Source organism: Pelecanus crispus, chromosome 1 (assembly GCF_030463565.1).
Source record: "Pelecanus crispus isolate bPelCri1 chromosome 1, bPelCri1.pri, whole genome shotgun sequence".
NCBI lineage: Eukaryota > Metazoa > Chordata > Aves > Pelecaniformes > Pelecanidae > Pelecanus > Pelecanus crispus.
Window position 1 is genome coordinate 168,189,036 of NC_134643.1, and position 17,154 is coordinate 168,206,189.

The window sequence follows — 17,154 nt, forward strand, 5'->3', positions numbered from 1 at the left end:
GCTAGTTTTAATATATTATCTTGCACTGTATTTAACTTTTAAACATTAAGCTAACACGTTAACTAGTTCCAGTCAGGTAAAGCCTAACTCTTCCACTATTGCTTACTAGGTAGTTTTCTTTCAGAAAGTTGTAGCATATTTTCCCCTAGGAGCTCCACCTGTTAGGGGAGTTCTAAAAGCAAGGACGATGAGATGGACTGAACCGCTGTTAAAATGCGGAACAGAAATGTAAAGGTGAAAGATACCTACCTTCTTATGTGACTCAGCAAGAACTTATAGGATATTTGGACCATGTTTTGTGTAAGATGGATGTTTGTAGGTGTCCTGGTTTCGGCTGGGGTAGAGTTAATTTTCTTCCTAGTAGCAGGCATAGTGCTGTGGTTTGGATTTAGTAGGAGAAGAATGTTGATAACACACTGATGTTTTAGTTGTTGCTAAGTACTGCTTGTGCTAGTCAAGGACTTTTCAGCTTCCCATGCTCTGCCAGGCGCACAAGAAGCTGGGAGGGGGCATAGCCAGAATGGTTGACCCAAACTGATTCCATTGATTCCATATGATTCCATACCATATGACGTCATGCTCAGTATATAAACTGGGGGGGGTTGGCTGGGGAGCAGCGATCGCTGCTTGGGAACTGGCTGAGTATCGGTCAGCAGGTGGTGAGCAATTGCATTGTGCATCACTTGCTTTGTATATTATTATTATTATCATTATTATTATGTTGTTACTATTATCATTACCATTTTACTTTATTTCAATTATTAAACTGTTCTTATCTCAACCCAGGAGTGTTTCTCACTCTTACTCCTCCGATTCTCTCCCCCATCCCATCGGGGTAAAGGGAGTGAGCGAGCGGCTGTGTGATGCTTAGTTGCTGGCTGAGGTTAAGCCATGGCAGTAGGGGAGAGAATGCCACAAATAACTAAAATGAGAATTCTAGCTAAAGGAAAAAATGAAAAGAATGACCCAAAAAGGTTTGATACTTGTAGATGATGTAGAGACTTTTCTAGCAGTAATACTGGTGTGTTAGAATAAATGTTTATCACTGTCAAAATAGGATTAAAAAAACCTTGCATGATTAAACAGAAGAATATTAAGTTGTTAGAAATCTGGAGAGAACAATAAAGCCTAAAATCCAGCAAAGGAAGCATTAAAGTGAGTCACCCCAGAAGATACCTTAGAGAGTAGTTTACTAGAGATGACCATGGTAATGAAAAGCTTTGAAACCTACCAGGCCTTATAGCAGTTTGGTCAATATTAGACCTGCTTAGTAGGTCACTAGATGAACAAGGTGAAAAAAGCTTCAAAAGAAGGTAAGGCAGTTTCATTTTGCTCTTTAGTTCAGAATAGTACAGCTCTTTAGGCATGAGTGTGAGGACCTAACGCTACCACTAGAAGAGACTTCAGGTAAATTGAATGTTACATTAATAGTCAAAAGCTAAAAAATTGTGGAAAGGTCATGCAGGAAATGACAGAAATGTATCCTTGTTATGTGAAAAATGCTGTATATGGGAGGGAGAACTTCAGAAACAACACGCTTCAACAACTGTGACTGACTGAATACAAGTCAAAAACAGATTGCGATGTCCATGTAGATAGGTCAGTGAGAATGTTATTTGAGTGCTGAGCAATGCCCAAAGCAGCCAATGGACTTAAAAAATTACTAGGAAAGGAACAGGGACCCATGGGGTAAACAACATTTTGCTGCTTATGATTCCATGATGCGCTTTTGTGTTGAGTAAAGCATGATGTTCTACTTTACTGTCTCCCTGTATATTCCTCTTCATTTCCTTAGAAAGGATATAGTAGAAGCAGAAGATGTACAAAGAACTGTGATTATAATTGTGGGATATCAACTGGAGAGGGGGAAAAAAAAAAAATTACTGTGAGCTGATGGAAACTGGGGACGGTCTGAGGTCAGAAGTATAAACAAAACCAGAGAGAATTGCTGAGAAAAGTAGGCCCAGGTGGTGAATGCTGCTCAGAGCCATTCTATGTAAGGGCACGAGGAGATGGAAGATGGAAGTAGGTGCAGAATTTGACCTGTGGTCAGCTGCTAATAGCATTTGCTGAGGCAAGTACTGTTGAGGTCTTTGTCAAGGCACAGGACGGTGGCATGGGTTACACCTTCCACAAGGTCGAGGATGATACAAAACTAGGAGGGGAAGTTGAGAAGCTGGAGGGTAGGGCTGCTGTTAGAGGGGCCTTGGTGGGCTGGAGAGATGGACCAACAGAAACATTGGGAAGTTCAGCAAAGACGCTTTGCAGACTCCCGCACATGGGCTGGAATAATCTCAGCAGCAGCGCAATGTGGGCACTGACTGACTAGAAGGTGGTTTTGAGAAACAGACCTAGGGATTCTTGTCAACACCACTGACTTGCATTAAAGTCATGCCTGTGAAGACCAACTGTATGCTGGGCTGTGTTAGCAAGAGTATAGCCAGCAGGTCAAGAAAGTGATTATTCCACTGTATGTGGCATTTGAGAGACCGCCTCTGGAGCACGGGGCCCAGTTTGGGGCTACCCATTACAAGAAAGGCATAGACATACTGGAGCAAGTCTATGGTTCACCACAGTGGCTGGGGCATGGAGCAGATTTCTGAGGAAAGGCTGAGAGAACTGGGTTATATTCAACCTGGAGAAGGATAAGGAGAGACCTCGAATCCTCAACTTCCTAATAGAAGGTGTAGAGAAGATGAAGCCAGACCCTTCATGAAGGTACACAGGAATATGAAAAAAAGCGATGGGCACAAGTTGAAACATGGACATTTTGGTTAGATATTAGGGAAATGTTTCTGCCATGGAGTTGGGTAAACACTGGAACAGGCTGCCCTGGGAGGCGGTGGAATGTCCATTCTTAGAGATACTCAAAACCGCTGCACGAGGCCCTGGGCAGCCTAATCTAGCATTGAAATTTCCTCTAAGTAAAAATTTGGGTGAGGTGACCTCCAGAAGTCGCTTTTGACTTGAATTAAATTTTTTTTTCTATGAGTGGTTTAGATGCAGCTGATGTTGCCTTGAGACAAGATTGATGTATTAGATGATGTGTCAGGGGGGTTTATCAGCTATCTCTTGTCTGCTTGCTTGGACCAACTTTCCTAGAAATTTGAAGCTTTAGTGACATTTACTATTAGTGACATAGATGCCTGTTGAAATTTACTGTTAGCTGCGTACTTTACCCATTTCACCTGGATAAACTCTGTGAGATTGAGAATAAATAAATTACCAGTAGGATGATCTGCATGGTCTATCTTGCCAATAAAGTATTAGGTGCCAGTAGCGGGGAATCTTGAGAATGAACTAAACTATTACTTAAATTGAGCATATTAAGCAATTGATGTGTATATGTTTGTTTATCATTATCGCCAACAAACTCCTATGTTCATAATGCAGGAAAATTTAAAGTTTTGGCACCAAGTGGTTTTCCTAAAAGTCAATTCATAGTTGGGGTAGTATTGTACAAGCAAATTAATGCTCTTTATGAACAGGATGAGAAGGAAAGATTCAGTTTTAGAGGAAAAGAAAGTGGTTATTAAATGACAAAATCACATCAGTATTGATTCTTCCCAGTTAAGAGTGTCTTACTGAAGTCAACACAATAAGTGTGAAATAGAAATATTATGAGCGTCATATGTATCCAGCAATAGTTAAGCCACTTTCAGTAGGGAAGTCTGCATTAGACATCTATGATAAAATGGTCATCTAGAGTGAAGAGTACTGATACTGAAATACTGGAATGGCACAGTTACTGAGAGGTGTGTAATAGCAGACCTCTGAGGAGAAGTCAGTTCTCTGGTGTCTGGTCTGGTCTTAGCTGTTGCATGTCAAGACACATTGACATAGAGGGATGTTCATGATGCATTAAGGCTGAAGTAACAATAACTGCTTGAACAAATTAAAGGATCAGGCTTAAGGGTTGGTTGGGGTGACTGACTTTCCAGTTCTGCTCTGGATGATATCAAGAGTAGATAGGATGGATAGCTGGGGAATAAAAGCATTTTTAAATAGAAACATTTTCATAGAAGGTAAAGAATTACTAGATTTGAAGCTGAAAAATTGGGTTTATAGGAGAATTGGATGATAGATTTGTATCCCAACCTACTGTTGAGTATTTCAGAAGAGTCATGAAGTGTTAAAGCTAAAAGGCAACTTAGAAAATCAAATATGGTGGCCTTTTTTTCTTTTAAATCATTCCTTGGATGATTTCCAATCTGTTGCTTATCAGTTCTCAAAACTTGTTATTTTAAATTTAGAATACTCACATCAATATCTGTTGTTAACTTGCTCATTTAAAATACGCAGCCTTAGCAAACTAGTTCTAGTAATGGGCTGTTTAGCTATGATGTATGTAGCAATTTAATGGATTTGGTAGGAGGAACGTACGTGGAATTTGGTAAAGCATTTAGTCTGGTCAATATATTTGGTTGTCTCAACATTTTCTTTAATATGAACTCAAATCAGTTTGGGCATCATTGAGATTGTACACTATAAAAAACATCAAGAAGTTAATGATGGGATACGCTATATTAAATTAGAGTGAGGTCTTTCAGGTAGCACGGGTGACATTGTGTATGTCTACTTAATATGCAACATACTTGCACCAGGCTTGTGGAAGATTTGGAAATGCAGATGATGCTATTTTGGGCTGCATGTATATTATGAAGAAATCAAAGCTGCAAAATTTCATATTAAAAACAGCACAGTTACAAAACACTGAAGATTGCATTTTAAACTTGCTGCTGCTTTTATATCTCAAAAGGTTAATTTAGGAACACAAAGTGAAGGTAAGTAGCCAGTTCCCTGCCGACTAATTATAACTTGAGTGTTTACTGTCTTCCCAAGTGGTTGTTTATATATTGAATTTTCAGCAGCCTCTTAAATATATATTTAAAAAAAAAAAAACCACCAAGCCACACAAACCTATTAATAGGGAAACTATTTTCTCAGGAAAAAATCTAACAGTATATTGCGTGTAAACCACAATCATGCAAATTATTTGTTGTAAACTAGAAAACTACACATTATTCACAATTAAATTAGAGAAGTATTTTTTTACGTGCTTATCCACCTTAAAGATTCAAGAGGAGTCAGTTTCACAAGCATGGTACTTATATAGTAATCATGCAATAACATAAATTATTCCCTCTCTACCGGCATCTTGCTTGAATGTCATAGGGATTTGACTGGCCAGTGATTGCTTGAAGTGCTGTTACCTGGGACCCCTAATTCCCTAGCTGATCTGCAGATAAAGATATACGCATCTATGCGGTTGCAACAATCCCTATAGTCTCATCCTTCAAAATAATGATCCCAGCACCCTGTGCTCTTCTGACTAATTATGTCCCTTATGTTTACTCTCTCTACCTCCTGTGCCTCAGTACTTTGAATTCTCCTGTGAGCCGCCAGCATATATTCAGATTAATTTTGTGCTGCGTGTACATGGGATCTGAGGAGCTGTGATATAGACCTCTACTTTAGTTTTGTGACCGTTCTGGTTGTCTTCCTTTAATTATTTTTAATCTACCTGTTATGTGAGATACTGCTGTAGATGCTGATAGTAAATGTTGATGTTTAAATATGAGTCTGCTTAGCTGGCTGTTCAGTTCTCATTGTAGTCAATCTAATCAATTTGGCTACAGGAGCTGGGAACTATTCAGCTGACAAATTTAGGCATCTTTAGAGTGAGCAAAATAGCTTTTCAGGTTTTGTTGGCTGCTAGGGTATATCTCTCTTGGCTAGAAAGGAAGTACAGATACGTAGCTCATACACATGCATTCAGATGTCTGAAATCTAGAGCTGTATCCTATTAATGTCTCATTTATTTTTAAATCAACTTTGTTAATGAATTTAGCAGTAATATGCTATCATGCAGCATTTTATGACCAGAAACATCTGTTTTTCCATGGTTCCCTGTAACATCCTAAGAAATTTATTATGACTTACACTCTTTGGCATAGAGTGCAGTGTTAAAATGTGTCTGGAGGGCAAGTAGTTATCAAGTTTAAAGGAGCAAATACTATGTGAAAATAGTTTGCAAAACTGAAACCATAGTTCTGTATGTAATAAACTTTAAAAAATGTTTTTGCATTAGGGGGATTGTATAGCATTGGATGTGTATTAATTTATCTTGCTGAAGTTTAAAGTACAGTTATAGTCTGAATGAAGCCAGCAGTGTTAATATAAGTTGAAGTAGTAGGATAAGTGGATGCACGATTTGATAAATGTAACCTTGTCAATGTTATACAATCATTTTTGAAGGCACATGACAAATTATCTTTTTTTTAACTTACTAAAATCATCATTGTCTTAATCATCTTTCAGAGCAAAAATGTCTGCTGTTTTATATACAGCAGTGAAAGCACAGCTGGAATTTGTAACCCAAAGTATTTGAAGATTTGTGGTAAAAATATTTTATTGAGGCGGTATCTTTAGAATTGTATATTTAATAACTCTTCATTGTGTTCAATAGGATGTTATTTGGGGCTGAGTGGAGAGGCAGAAATTTCAGATCAGATTTTTATTTTTGTGGAGATAATTTGAAGAAAATCTGAAAGTGTAGTTACTGGAAAGATGTTTCAATCTGGAAGTATTTACCACTTGCAGATTTTTTTAGTCACTACTTGGAATGTGTGAAGCCAAATTTCTCTCATTTGAGTTCTGCCAGGGCTATGTGTAGGTTTAGAAAACTTAGAAGAGATGGCGTTTTCGTCCACTGAATTTAATGTTAGATGGTAATGATTACATACAATTAATGGGAAGGCAGCTTTCTGGAAATGCAGATCATACCCTTTTGTAATCTTAGATCCCACCCCCCCAGTGAATTACAGCAAACTCAGCCTTTCTAAATAATGAGTTTTAAGAAGGAGGAAAAGGCAGAAAGGAGATCCTAGAGGCTTTAAGAACAAAAGAAGGTTAGAGGTTGTAAAGAGGAAAGTGAGAGGATAGGAAGTGCTTAGTTATGAAAATTGTGTACAGAACTTCTGGGAGCAGTTAATGGATATTTCCATTTCCAAAACTGTGGCCTGCAGGGCTATTGTATGTGGTCCAGTGTTTTGCTGGAACCTAGGCCATGGTGAGGGAATGGCATTTTGGTTGCTGCACTCATCATTTGATACGAGTACTTCTGAGATCTGCTGCAGCTGAGGCAAGTAAAATCTGGCAGGCTAAGTCATGTGAGAGGATTTTCACACTGTGTAAAAATTTGGTGCCACTGTGGACCCTTAAAGAGGTTTCCCACTGGGATGATTATTCCACTTTCACAGCAAGAACACCTTTTAAAATAAGGTGTTGACCTAAGAACACAGATAAATTCAAGCTGGACAGCTAGAAGGGTTCCTTCCTGCAACTCACTTTCCATTTGCTGCAAATTTTCACCTTTATAGGAGAATATTTGAATTACACGTGAAAAAGATCTTGAATCACTGTAGTTTCCAAGTAGTATCTATCAATGGAAGTAAAATACATGCTGACTACATAGATTATTTGGGGGGTGGCATAAATTGGCAATTCTGGACTGCTTCACACATTTCAGCTGTTCCTCCTGTGGAAGAACAGCCTCAAACAGTGATGGTGCATGATGCTTGGTATGGTCACAGCTTTGGTTGTCTGACTCTAACTTGTTTGTGTTCAAGAATATCATATAGTACAATGTATACAGTCTGATTTAAAATTTTGGTGAGCGTTATTCCTTAAACAGATACAGGTCTTTTTCACAACTTATAAAACAATATTACATCCTCTTTCTAATTAGGTTTCTTTGCCTCACAATCCAAAGACAGCATGAGAATATTCACTTGAATATGCCTCTAGAAGAAGAAATGAAGGTTAATTATTTCCAACCAATGTTCATTATTATCAATTCTGTTGTTCCCAGATACCATCCACCTTCTTTCTTACTTGGAGTCCTAATTTTGGCCTTGAGAAGGCGAGATGCAGGGAGGGGGGAAGCCACTTCACATATTGCATCCATTCTCATACTCTTGTTTATCATGTATCTTTAAGGACAAAATAGAATATGTGAGAATAGCTCAAAGAATGTCACCTTTAGAAGGTTTTTATTTATATAAGTTGCTAAGACTAAATGTGAGGAAATAATTTGTAAAATAGTGCTGGTTGAAAGTAAGTAACCTTCAAAATTTGCGTTAAAAGGCTAGCATAAGCTTGACAAATAGAAATAAATGAATGAGCTCTATTCAAGACTTTCCGTATGGGTCTGCAGAGAGACATTATTGTCTTGAGTGGATTTTTATATTGCTGAAAATGATCTAGATGTTAACTAATGCTATTGCACCCCCTTTTGTTATATTGATGTTGCATTAGGCCTTTAGAATTGGTAGTGAAGGAAACAATTATCAGTGGACAACATTCAAGACACTAATATTTGCCTATTATGTAGCACAGGTAGATATGCCACATCATTAATGGCTAAATACTAAAAGTTTGTCTTTTTTTTTTTTTCCCCCCCTTCAACAGATTCAGAACATTCCTATTACAATTTAATCTTGAAGAAAGCAGGACAGTTTTTATCTAATTTGCAAATCAATCTACTGAAGTTTGCACTTTCCATACGGGCATACTCTCCAACTGTTCAGATGTTTCAGCAGGTGACTATATTATCTGATCTATTTGGTACATGATTTTATGTGGCATTTTGGCTGCAGAGTAAAGAATGTTCATTATTACAGTTTGCTAAAATATATGCCAACATTATTTGGAGTCAAACATGATCCATTTATAAAGGTGATGCTTTATAAGCTGGTTAGATTGACAGGAACAAATATTCATGTTTAATTGTAAGGATAGCATTATTTTCAGGGTAGGATTTTTTGAATTGTTCATTTTTAAAACTGAGATTGTGGGGTTTTTTTGCATTACTTTAAATAATCCTATGGGAATTCAGACATTCCCAAAGTCGGAAATCTCCTGTGGCTTCAAGTCATTTATATTTGTTACTTAGCGGACTTCTCATCTCTTGTTATTTTAGTATTTGAAAAGTTGAAAGATAGAATAGTCAAATACCTGCTTTGTGGGTGGGACAGAAATTCACTGTGCTTCTAGCCTAAAACTGCTCCTCCTCCTTTTAGCAATGCCACCTTCAAGATAAAGTGAGAAATCCATGTTTCTGAAAGGTAATAAGCTGTAATAAAGTTAGGGTTTTCTGCAAGTGTTCTCTGGAGGAATATCGTAATCTCAGACTTATATCTTCTATTTATCCTTCAGCTTGTGAATCCAGAGTCATTGACATACAGTCATAGGATTCCCACTTTACATGGGAATAGCTGAATAGAGTTAAAAAAAAAAAAGGCAGGGGGAGGGAAGGAGAGAGAACCAAAAATTGACATTAATTGTTTGGGATTTATTGGTTAGCAGTCAAATCTTTGTACATTAACATGATTGCTGACAGTGACTAAAATTAAAAATATCTCAGAGTACAGGCTGTGATTTCAGCTTGTCAAAGAGATTTCTTAGCCCTCTTTTCACAGAACATAAATGGACTTGAATTTTCTGGAGTATGACTGCATTTGATAGACTATATCTCACAAAGGTTATAAGGTCTTAATCTTGTAATATTTTCCATTACTTTTTTTATATGTACCCGATTTTGAATGGGCTTAATTAGAAACACAACTCAATGGCAGCTGTTGAGTTATTTTAATCAAAGGGATGTGAGTTTAAGTTGAAGTGCAATCAAAGCATTCTGGTTGAGTATAATTGTTGAAATATTAGATTGCAGCTGATGAACCTCCACCAGAAGGCTGCAGTGCATTTGTGGTTATCCATGAGAAGCACACCTGTAAGACTAATGAAATAAAAAAGCTGCTGAAGAAGGCTACTAAGAGGTAAATGTAACGATCTGTTTTTAAGAGGAAAAATAGATTGCTAAAGAGGAAAATGTATTATTGCATATGTACTCATAGTATTTTGAAATTTTATGTTCTGCTTACTTGATAATGCCAAGCCCATAAATCCCTGTTTATTGGATATTTAAAGACATACCCATTTAAAGTATACATTATTTTAAAAGAGTTACTTTTGGTTTTGAAATATTTTAAACACTTGATGAATTTTCATAACAGTTTGAATCAAACTAGTGTTTTAAAAAGAAGTCATAGAGCTTTGCTCTTCAAACCACATGGATAATTATGTATTTCTTCCCTTTTTTTTTTGGTATGCAGTAGTAAAGTTTAAGTTACAGTGTATTTTCTATACAAGCTTACCATTTAATGCGTCTGAGACAGTACTTCTGATGACAGACCTCTCTGCGCAGTGAGTGCTGCTGTATTTGAGGTTTTCTGGATTGTAAGGGCTTGGCACAGGGGTGGAAGAGGAGTCTACCTCAGCTGGCATAACCTTTCCTCACCTGGTGCTAGACTTTGCACCTATCAAGCCTTTCTGCAGGCTTTGTTCTGTGGAAACTAGCATCAGTCCAGAATGAATTTGGGCCATGAAGTAAAATAATGTAGAACCTATCAAAATAACAAAGAATAACAAAATAATGAAAGCAAAATGTTTGATCTCTGTAAAAAAAAGAATTCATTTGTATTTTTTCCAAGACCTGTATGTAGCATTTTTTTGTTTGGTTGGTTTTTTCCTGCAATGGTGAAGGTCACCATAATATGCATTAGTATCCATACCCTCAACCACTTAATGGAGATATGTGGAGCTGAAAGATTATTTAGTAGGGCATATTTCTTGGATTTTGCTTTCTATCAAATATAAATTGAAAAAAAAAACCCTTGAAAACCTATACATTTGTCTCTTCGGGAATGGTTGCTTCTGAAAACAAATTTGTGTTCTACATGTGTGGTTTATGGTATTTTCTAAGTCCATTGATAGAATTACAACCTACTCAGTCATTGTCTTTTACTCATTCAATAGCCAAAGTTTTTGCAAAAACACTTCACTGTCTAGTTTGCAATGTCCAATTTTTAACTATTACATTCTGCCTAACAAGTGTCTCTTACTTTCTTACATAAATTATTTGTACTATATTTTGGCTTTTAAAATGATGTTGAATTCTCCTGGTCATATATTAAGGCATCATGACACCTTAACGTTTTATCACAATGTCTGAATGTACTCCTCTTCTAAAGCAGTTAAGTGGATTCAGCACATTCTCCTTTCTGGAGATACTATCCCCAGATTTACAAGATTCTGGAAAAACCATGATACTAAACAATAGAATCCTGAAGTATTCAGAATCAAGAGAGTTAGACTTCTAGGAATCATTAACTTTAAGAACTCACAACAAAACTGTAGTTCTTGCTATTAAATTGTTCTTGTGTTTTGTATAGTTTTGTGTGCACCAGTCACATTACAACCTTCAGAGCTGCAGGGACAAAATCTTGATAAATTTCCTCTCCTTCTCCGCACCCCAAAAGTAGCTGAGTCACTCAAATATTTAGAGTTCCTGAAGCTAGACTTAGAAAAAAGGCATGTTCACCTTCAGGTAAATGTGTCCACTATTATTTCTTAGAGTTGTACTCTGGCTAGCAGATGCTTTTCACTTGTGCTGGAGATGTTTAGCCTAGGTGATACAGATAGGGCTGTGCTCCTGTTCTGCCTTTTCTATATAGTGAACAAATGATATGGGACAGTGTGCCATCTCACTGTTGGTTCCTCTAAACCAGTCATTCTTCTTCTCTGTGGCTTTTATGAAAAGAGATCTTTTTGTTTCATTGCTTCCTTTTTTATTTCAAACTGTTTTCCTTTGTGTTTCATTTTCTGTGTTTTGTCTGTCATGACTCTTTCACTTAAGCCAGGCCAACTTAAGCTAGGCTTCCAGTTGTGTCCTAAAGTTCCCCATATTGGATGAGGACACTAGAAATGTTCTATTTTTAGGGATGATAGTTTCAAATCTCACTGGAAGAGGAAGAAGAGGCTGCAGCATTATTTTGTGCAGATTCATCGGCTCAACCTGAGATCCTGGAAGTCTCAGGCACTTTGGACTCAGGAGAGCCCAAATAGTCTGCTTGTCAAGATCAAGGTTTTGCTTCTTCCAGTCCTTTATGCAGCAGCTAGCATGATTTGGTCTGTTGCACTTTCAGCCATGTTGAAACAGACTGCATGGCTCTAATGCAATGCTCAAGGGCTCTGGACATTTCAAAGGAGGATCTTCAGTGGTTCAGTGGTTGGGATTGCTTATCTTGCAAACTGTCCAAAACACAACACTAAGATTTCTGGGGCTGTTGCTGCCCAAAGCAGAAGCATTGGTGGGAGTCTCAAAACAATCAGTGCCTTAGAAGGTTTGTCAGTATGCATGTCTGCTGTTTTCTGTCCATCACATTCCGTCTGCATCCCTTCTTGGCAACTATCTAGTAGGCAAGCATATAGTTGCCTGTGCTACCCTAGTAATTGGTTAGCAAGTGCTGAAATCCACATCCGTGTATTTGTTTTTAACTTTTTTTTTAACTTTTTTTTTTGTCTGCCCAACTGTTGTTCCTTCCCTTTCAGGCAGCCTTGTCATGAGAAGCTCTTAAGGAAGGAAATAAATTAGCTGTCAGCTCTAAGAGCAAGAAAATCAATTACTACTCACAACTACTGTTCAATGTCAAAGAGAAACAGAGAACAGAGGCTTATCTTGGATTTACAAGGGCTGAATGCTTTAATTCTCCAATCCAAGGTCATTATGGTAGCCCTATGTGGTGTTACTTCACTGCAGCACTGAATTTTTTAGTGAAGCTTGGTCATTATAGTATAAAATGCTTCCTTTGAGACTGTCAGTGTTCAAGAAAGTCATGACAGCACTTTGTACCCACCTTTTGAGAACAGGAGTTGCTCTTCTGCTATACATAGGCAACTAGTTAAGAGGAGCTCCCTTGATTTATGTTTTCACCTCTCTATAAATGACTGTGGCAGTTCTTGTCTCTCTGGATATGAGAGGGAAGTTGCACAAGTCGCATCCTATATGTATGCTTTCATTGGAGCAATGTGGATCTGTTCTTGAACAAAGCTTCCTCATGCAAGAGTTGTTTCAGACTCCCCGATGACACCTACTTTGCCTGCCCTGTCCTGTGATGACAGTGGGAAAGCTTCCCTGGTGTTTCTGTGGCACATGGCTGCAGGTGCCCAAGTTAAGTCCCAAATCAGGCCCCTCCTTTTGTCTCTGCCTTACAAATGCGGTCTTTGATTGCATACCTACCAAGCTTAAATAGGATGTTGATGTTAAGGCCCTGAGTAACCTGATACAAATTGGCCCTGCTTTGAAGGAGGAATTGGAGCAAATGACCTCCAAAGGTCCTTTGCAGTATAAATTATTCTGTGATTTTTGTAACGAAGATATTCCTAAGCTTTGCATCACAGAAACCGTGGCATGTGGAGTTCTGCTCATACCTTTCCAGTATGACTTTTCAGTGAGCATCTAGTACACGCATTTCTGCAGTGCATGTTGGATTAGAGTTTCTCAGCTCGCCTTGGAGAGGTTTGTACTGGTCTTTCAAGTGTGACTATGCAAAGGCAACTTTAAAAAAGAAGTGCACTCATCAATAATTAGCACCTTGAGTATATTACTCAATCACATCCTCTATTACTTTTCCATCTTTCCCAGGTTTTATTCAAAAGATGTTTGCAGTCATCTAAGAAATCATTGCAGGTATAGAAAGCGTAACTCTTCTACAGTCATGGCTTTCAATGAGGAGGGTAGGTAGGCAGTCAAATTTTGTAAAATTAGCTAAATTAACAGAGCTTGATGGTGTTAAAGCACAACCCCAGTTAGTTTCCATGTGTGTTAGCAGCTTTCTCAAACTTCACTGAATAACCCTCTGCTACTCTGTTACTCACTGATTGCTCTGTACATCTCTAATAGATGTAATGCATCATTTAAATTAAAAGGTTCAAGCTGCAACTGATTGTTGCACAAAATCTCAGTGCTGTGCTTTTCATTTGCTCTTTGTGTTGTCATTTGATAAAATACATTAAAGTTATTTATAGTTGATGCTGATTTTTCACTGTCTTAGACTTCAGTTCGAAAATTTGGTGTTCTAAGTTAGTTTGTGAGCAATCATGATTATTTCGTGATGTTTTTAATATCGCTTGTATACTTTTAGCATATAAGCCCTTACTAGTGTTTTCAATTATGAAGTAGAGAAACTGCCACTGTTTTCATTTTTTTCTGAATGTATAATATCACAATTATTTGTTTTTAAAACCAGACCCAGGCCATATCTTTTTAAGGGAGATCATAAATTTCCAACTCTCAAAGAGGATGGCCCAGTGGTTGTTCTTTATGCAGAAGTGGGTACGAAAGACTTTGTCAGATTCCACAAGATTTTATCTGAGAAGGCACAAAAGGAGGAAATTGTTTATGTTCTACGGCATTATGTTCAGGTATGTAATTCAAATTAACATTGATTCAGTAAACTCTTCATTGTTTTTCTTGCTTTTTGACAAAACAAGTTTTCTACGTTTATTTTTGCATTTGCCTACATCATGTCCAATACATATTCTAATTTTAAAACTTTCTAGATTAAGTTAATTAATTAAGATTAACCTAATACAAACTTCAAAGATGGGAAAGCATGATAATACTATCTAATTCTGCATGCAAGTACTGTTTGCATCACCGATTGATCTTGAAATATCTCTTTTTTTGGTTGTATGTCTGGTTTCTGTACATTGTACAAAGATCTTGGGTGAATCTTGGTGCAGCAGACTGAACATATTCTTAACAAGAATTAGAAAAATGGGAGCTAGAGTAGAAAATCAATCACATAATTTTATATATTCTCAGTATAATCTCATATGTTGGTTGCAGTACAGCAGCATGGGCTATCAGAGTCAACATCACTGGTCAGTTTTTCAGTGTTGGCATTCCACAGTGTCAATATTTTAAGTATAACATTTCTGAATGCTTTTCTTAACTTACTCTTCCCCCTGAAGAAACAACAACGACAAATATCAGTACATGGAACTATATTGTCCCCAATTTTGGTTATTGGAAGCTTTTTGTAATTTATATTCAAAGTACAGTTGTTAAATAGCACAGCTAATACAAGAATAATCTGATGGAGCGAGAGGTTGCTGTGATTTATGTAGACCAGGCATTTCAGGGAGATGAGATCCACAGTTTGCAGATGACTTTGAATTACTTTGCTCACAGTAATGAAATAAAGAATTTGAGGAAACCAGTCTTAAATTCTGAGTTGTTTAGGGGTATAGTTTTTACTGAACTTTCTGTTCTTCTTTTATGCACTTTTTTCCCCAACTAAATACCTACAGTCTTTTTGCTCTGACATGCACCATGGTCCCCCCAAATGCCTGTTGTCTTCCTCTCTCTTCAGACTGCTCCTTTTCCTCCTTCCTCACAACATGCATTTTTATTCTTTGGTTCCCATTGAGGCGGATTCTCTGTCCTTCTTTGCATTAAATGCCAGAAGAGGGAGCATTGAGAGCAGAAGAGGTACAGTCTTTCTGCTGTCATGGGGTTTTTTGGCCAGTATTGCTGAGACTGTGTAGAGAGTCCAGTGCTCTCTGCATTGAGATTTGCTTAGAGGACCAACAGAGAACATCCCCAGCCCTGCTGGGTTTTAGTTGTGGGCTTGGAGGATTCTCAGTACAGAATGATTCTTAGAAATTGTAAGCTAAAGCTGAAAGGCTTTCAAGAATTGCTGCTGTGCATGTGCAAATTGCATTTTGGAAAGGGGATTTTCATACATTTTGGGCAAATTAGGGCACATTTTCAGAAATAAGTATGCTCTGAGTAATTACACTATTGAATGTCAAACTTCCACTCCAAAGTTAGAAACACTTCTTGTTCTTAATAAGTGGCAACCTGTTTTTACCAGTGATACCATACTACATTTTTTTAATCTTCCTTGCAGATAGTGATTAACTCTTTCATCAAAACTGTTTGAAAGAATCAACCTGATGCAGAAATAGAGAATTTCCTCCTAACATGCTGAAATCTGGCAAAATTACAAAGAAATTAACAACAGTTTAAAATGTGAATTGTAATAATTGTATAGGGTGCTACCAGCTCTGCCTGTTCTAGTCCTTCTTCCAGTATTATGTGAAGGGACTACAATTTTGACACAGCCTTTCTGTGGTGTGCAGGAGATAAAGGAAGTCCTAACTTTCTGTTACACACCTTCTGAATGGACTGTCAGTGTGCCTTACATGACTCTCATAATTTGTTTGGTGTAGTATTTTGTACTTTGAATCATAAATTAAAGGGGAAATTTAAGTTATGACTGTCATAACATTTTAAAGTTACAATATTAGATATTGTTAATCTCCTATAAATACAGTTTTTTAAGTTATATTTTTTGTTCTGTTAAAATAATATCCTCAAACAGAAACCAAGTTCCAGAAAAATGTATTTATCTGGATATGGTGTAGAACTTGCAATAAAGAGCACAGAATATAAAGCAGTAGATGACACACAGGTTAAAGGTATGTGGGGTTTTTTTTATTTATTTCTGATATCTCATTGGAGACACTATTGAAAGATGTTATAATCTTCAGTTATAAAGTCAGTAATATTTTGGAGGTTGCACTTAATTTCTTTTTACAGGAGGAAGTCTCAGGCATTAGGAACTAAGACATCAAACTCTATGTGAGCATTTGTACACAGCTGTGCTTAGGATATAGTTCATTACCTAACCTCTAATTGTTGTTTTCTGTGGATCTTCAAGACGTAACACATTCTTCTTCCTTTCAATAAGTATAAAATCGTTTAACCTTTGCTCTTCAATTACTTTATTTGTTGGCATCTCTAATATGATGATTACTACAGTATCTACACATTAGTGTTTCAGGGGTGAGGGGTTTTTTTATGAATTTATGTGGAAGTACTTTCACTATCTTCTGTAGGAAGGATGTGCTGTATCATAGAATTTGGCACCAGTGTACATTACTATGTGTTGAAATGAGGCATTTACCACAGAAAGTGGTAGCTATAGCATTCTGACAAAGAGAAATTGCTTTGAGTGGACATTTGCAGGATATAAAGAAAGTTAGTTAACTCTCTTTGGTAAGACTAAGGTTTAATAGCCTTTAAGTCACATCCAAAATAGTTTAATTTTTTTAACAGAAAGAAACTGATCTCTGACTTATGTGAAATGCTAGCTGGAGATTCAAGGGCTTTAAAGTCATCCTGCTTTTCAAGCATAAATTTGGTAGTAGTTGGCTGATAACAGTTATACCTCACCACTTAAT

At 37.2% G+C, this 17,154-nt stretch overlaps 1 protein-coding gene across 1 annotated transcript in view; it reads left to right on the forward strand.

Annotated features, from left to right (window-relative positions):
• UGGT2 (UDP-glucose glycoprotein glucosyltransferase 2) overlaps positions 1–17,154 on the forward strand; it is a 95,637-nt gene that overhangs the window by 1,643 nt on the left and 76,840 nt on the right. Inside the window, exons 3-6 of the mRNA XM_075727799.1 lie at positions 8,473–8,603; positions 9,727–9,839; positions 14,151–14,325; positions 16,293–16,389. Coding sequence (XP_075583914.1) covers positions 8,473–8,603; positions 9,727–9,839; positions 14,151–14,325; positions 16,293–16,389 — 516 coding nt within the window. The remainder of the gene's footprint in view (positions 1–8,472; positions 8,604–9,726; positions 9,840–14,150; positions 14,326–16,292; positions 16,390–17,154) is intronic.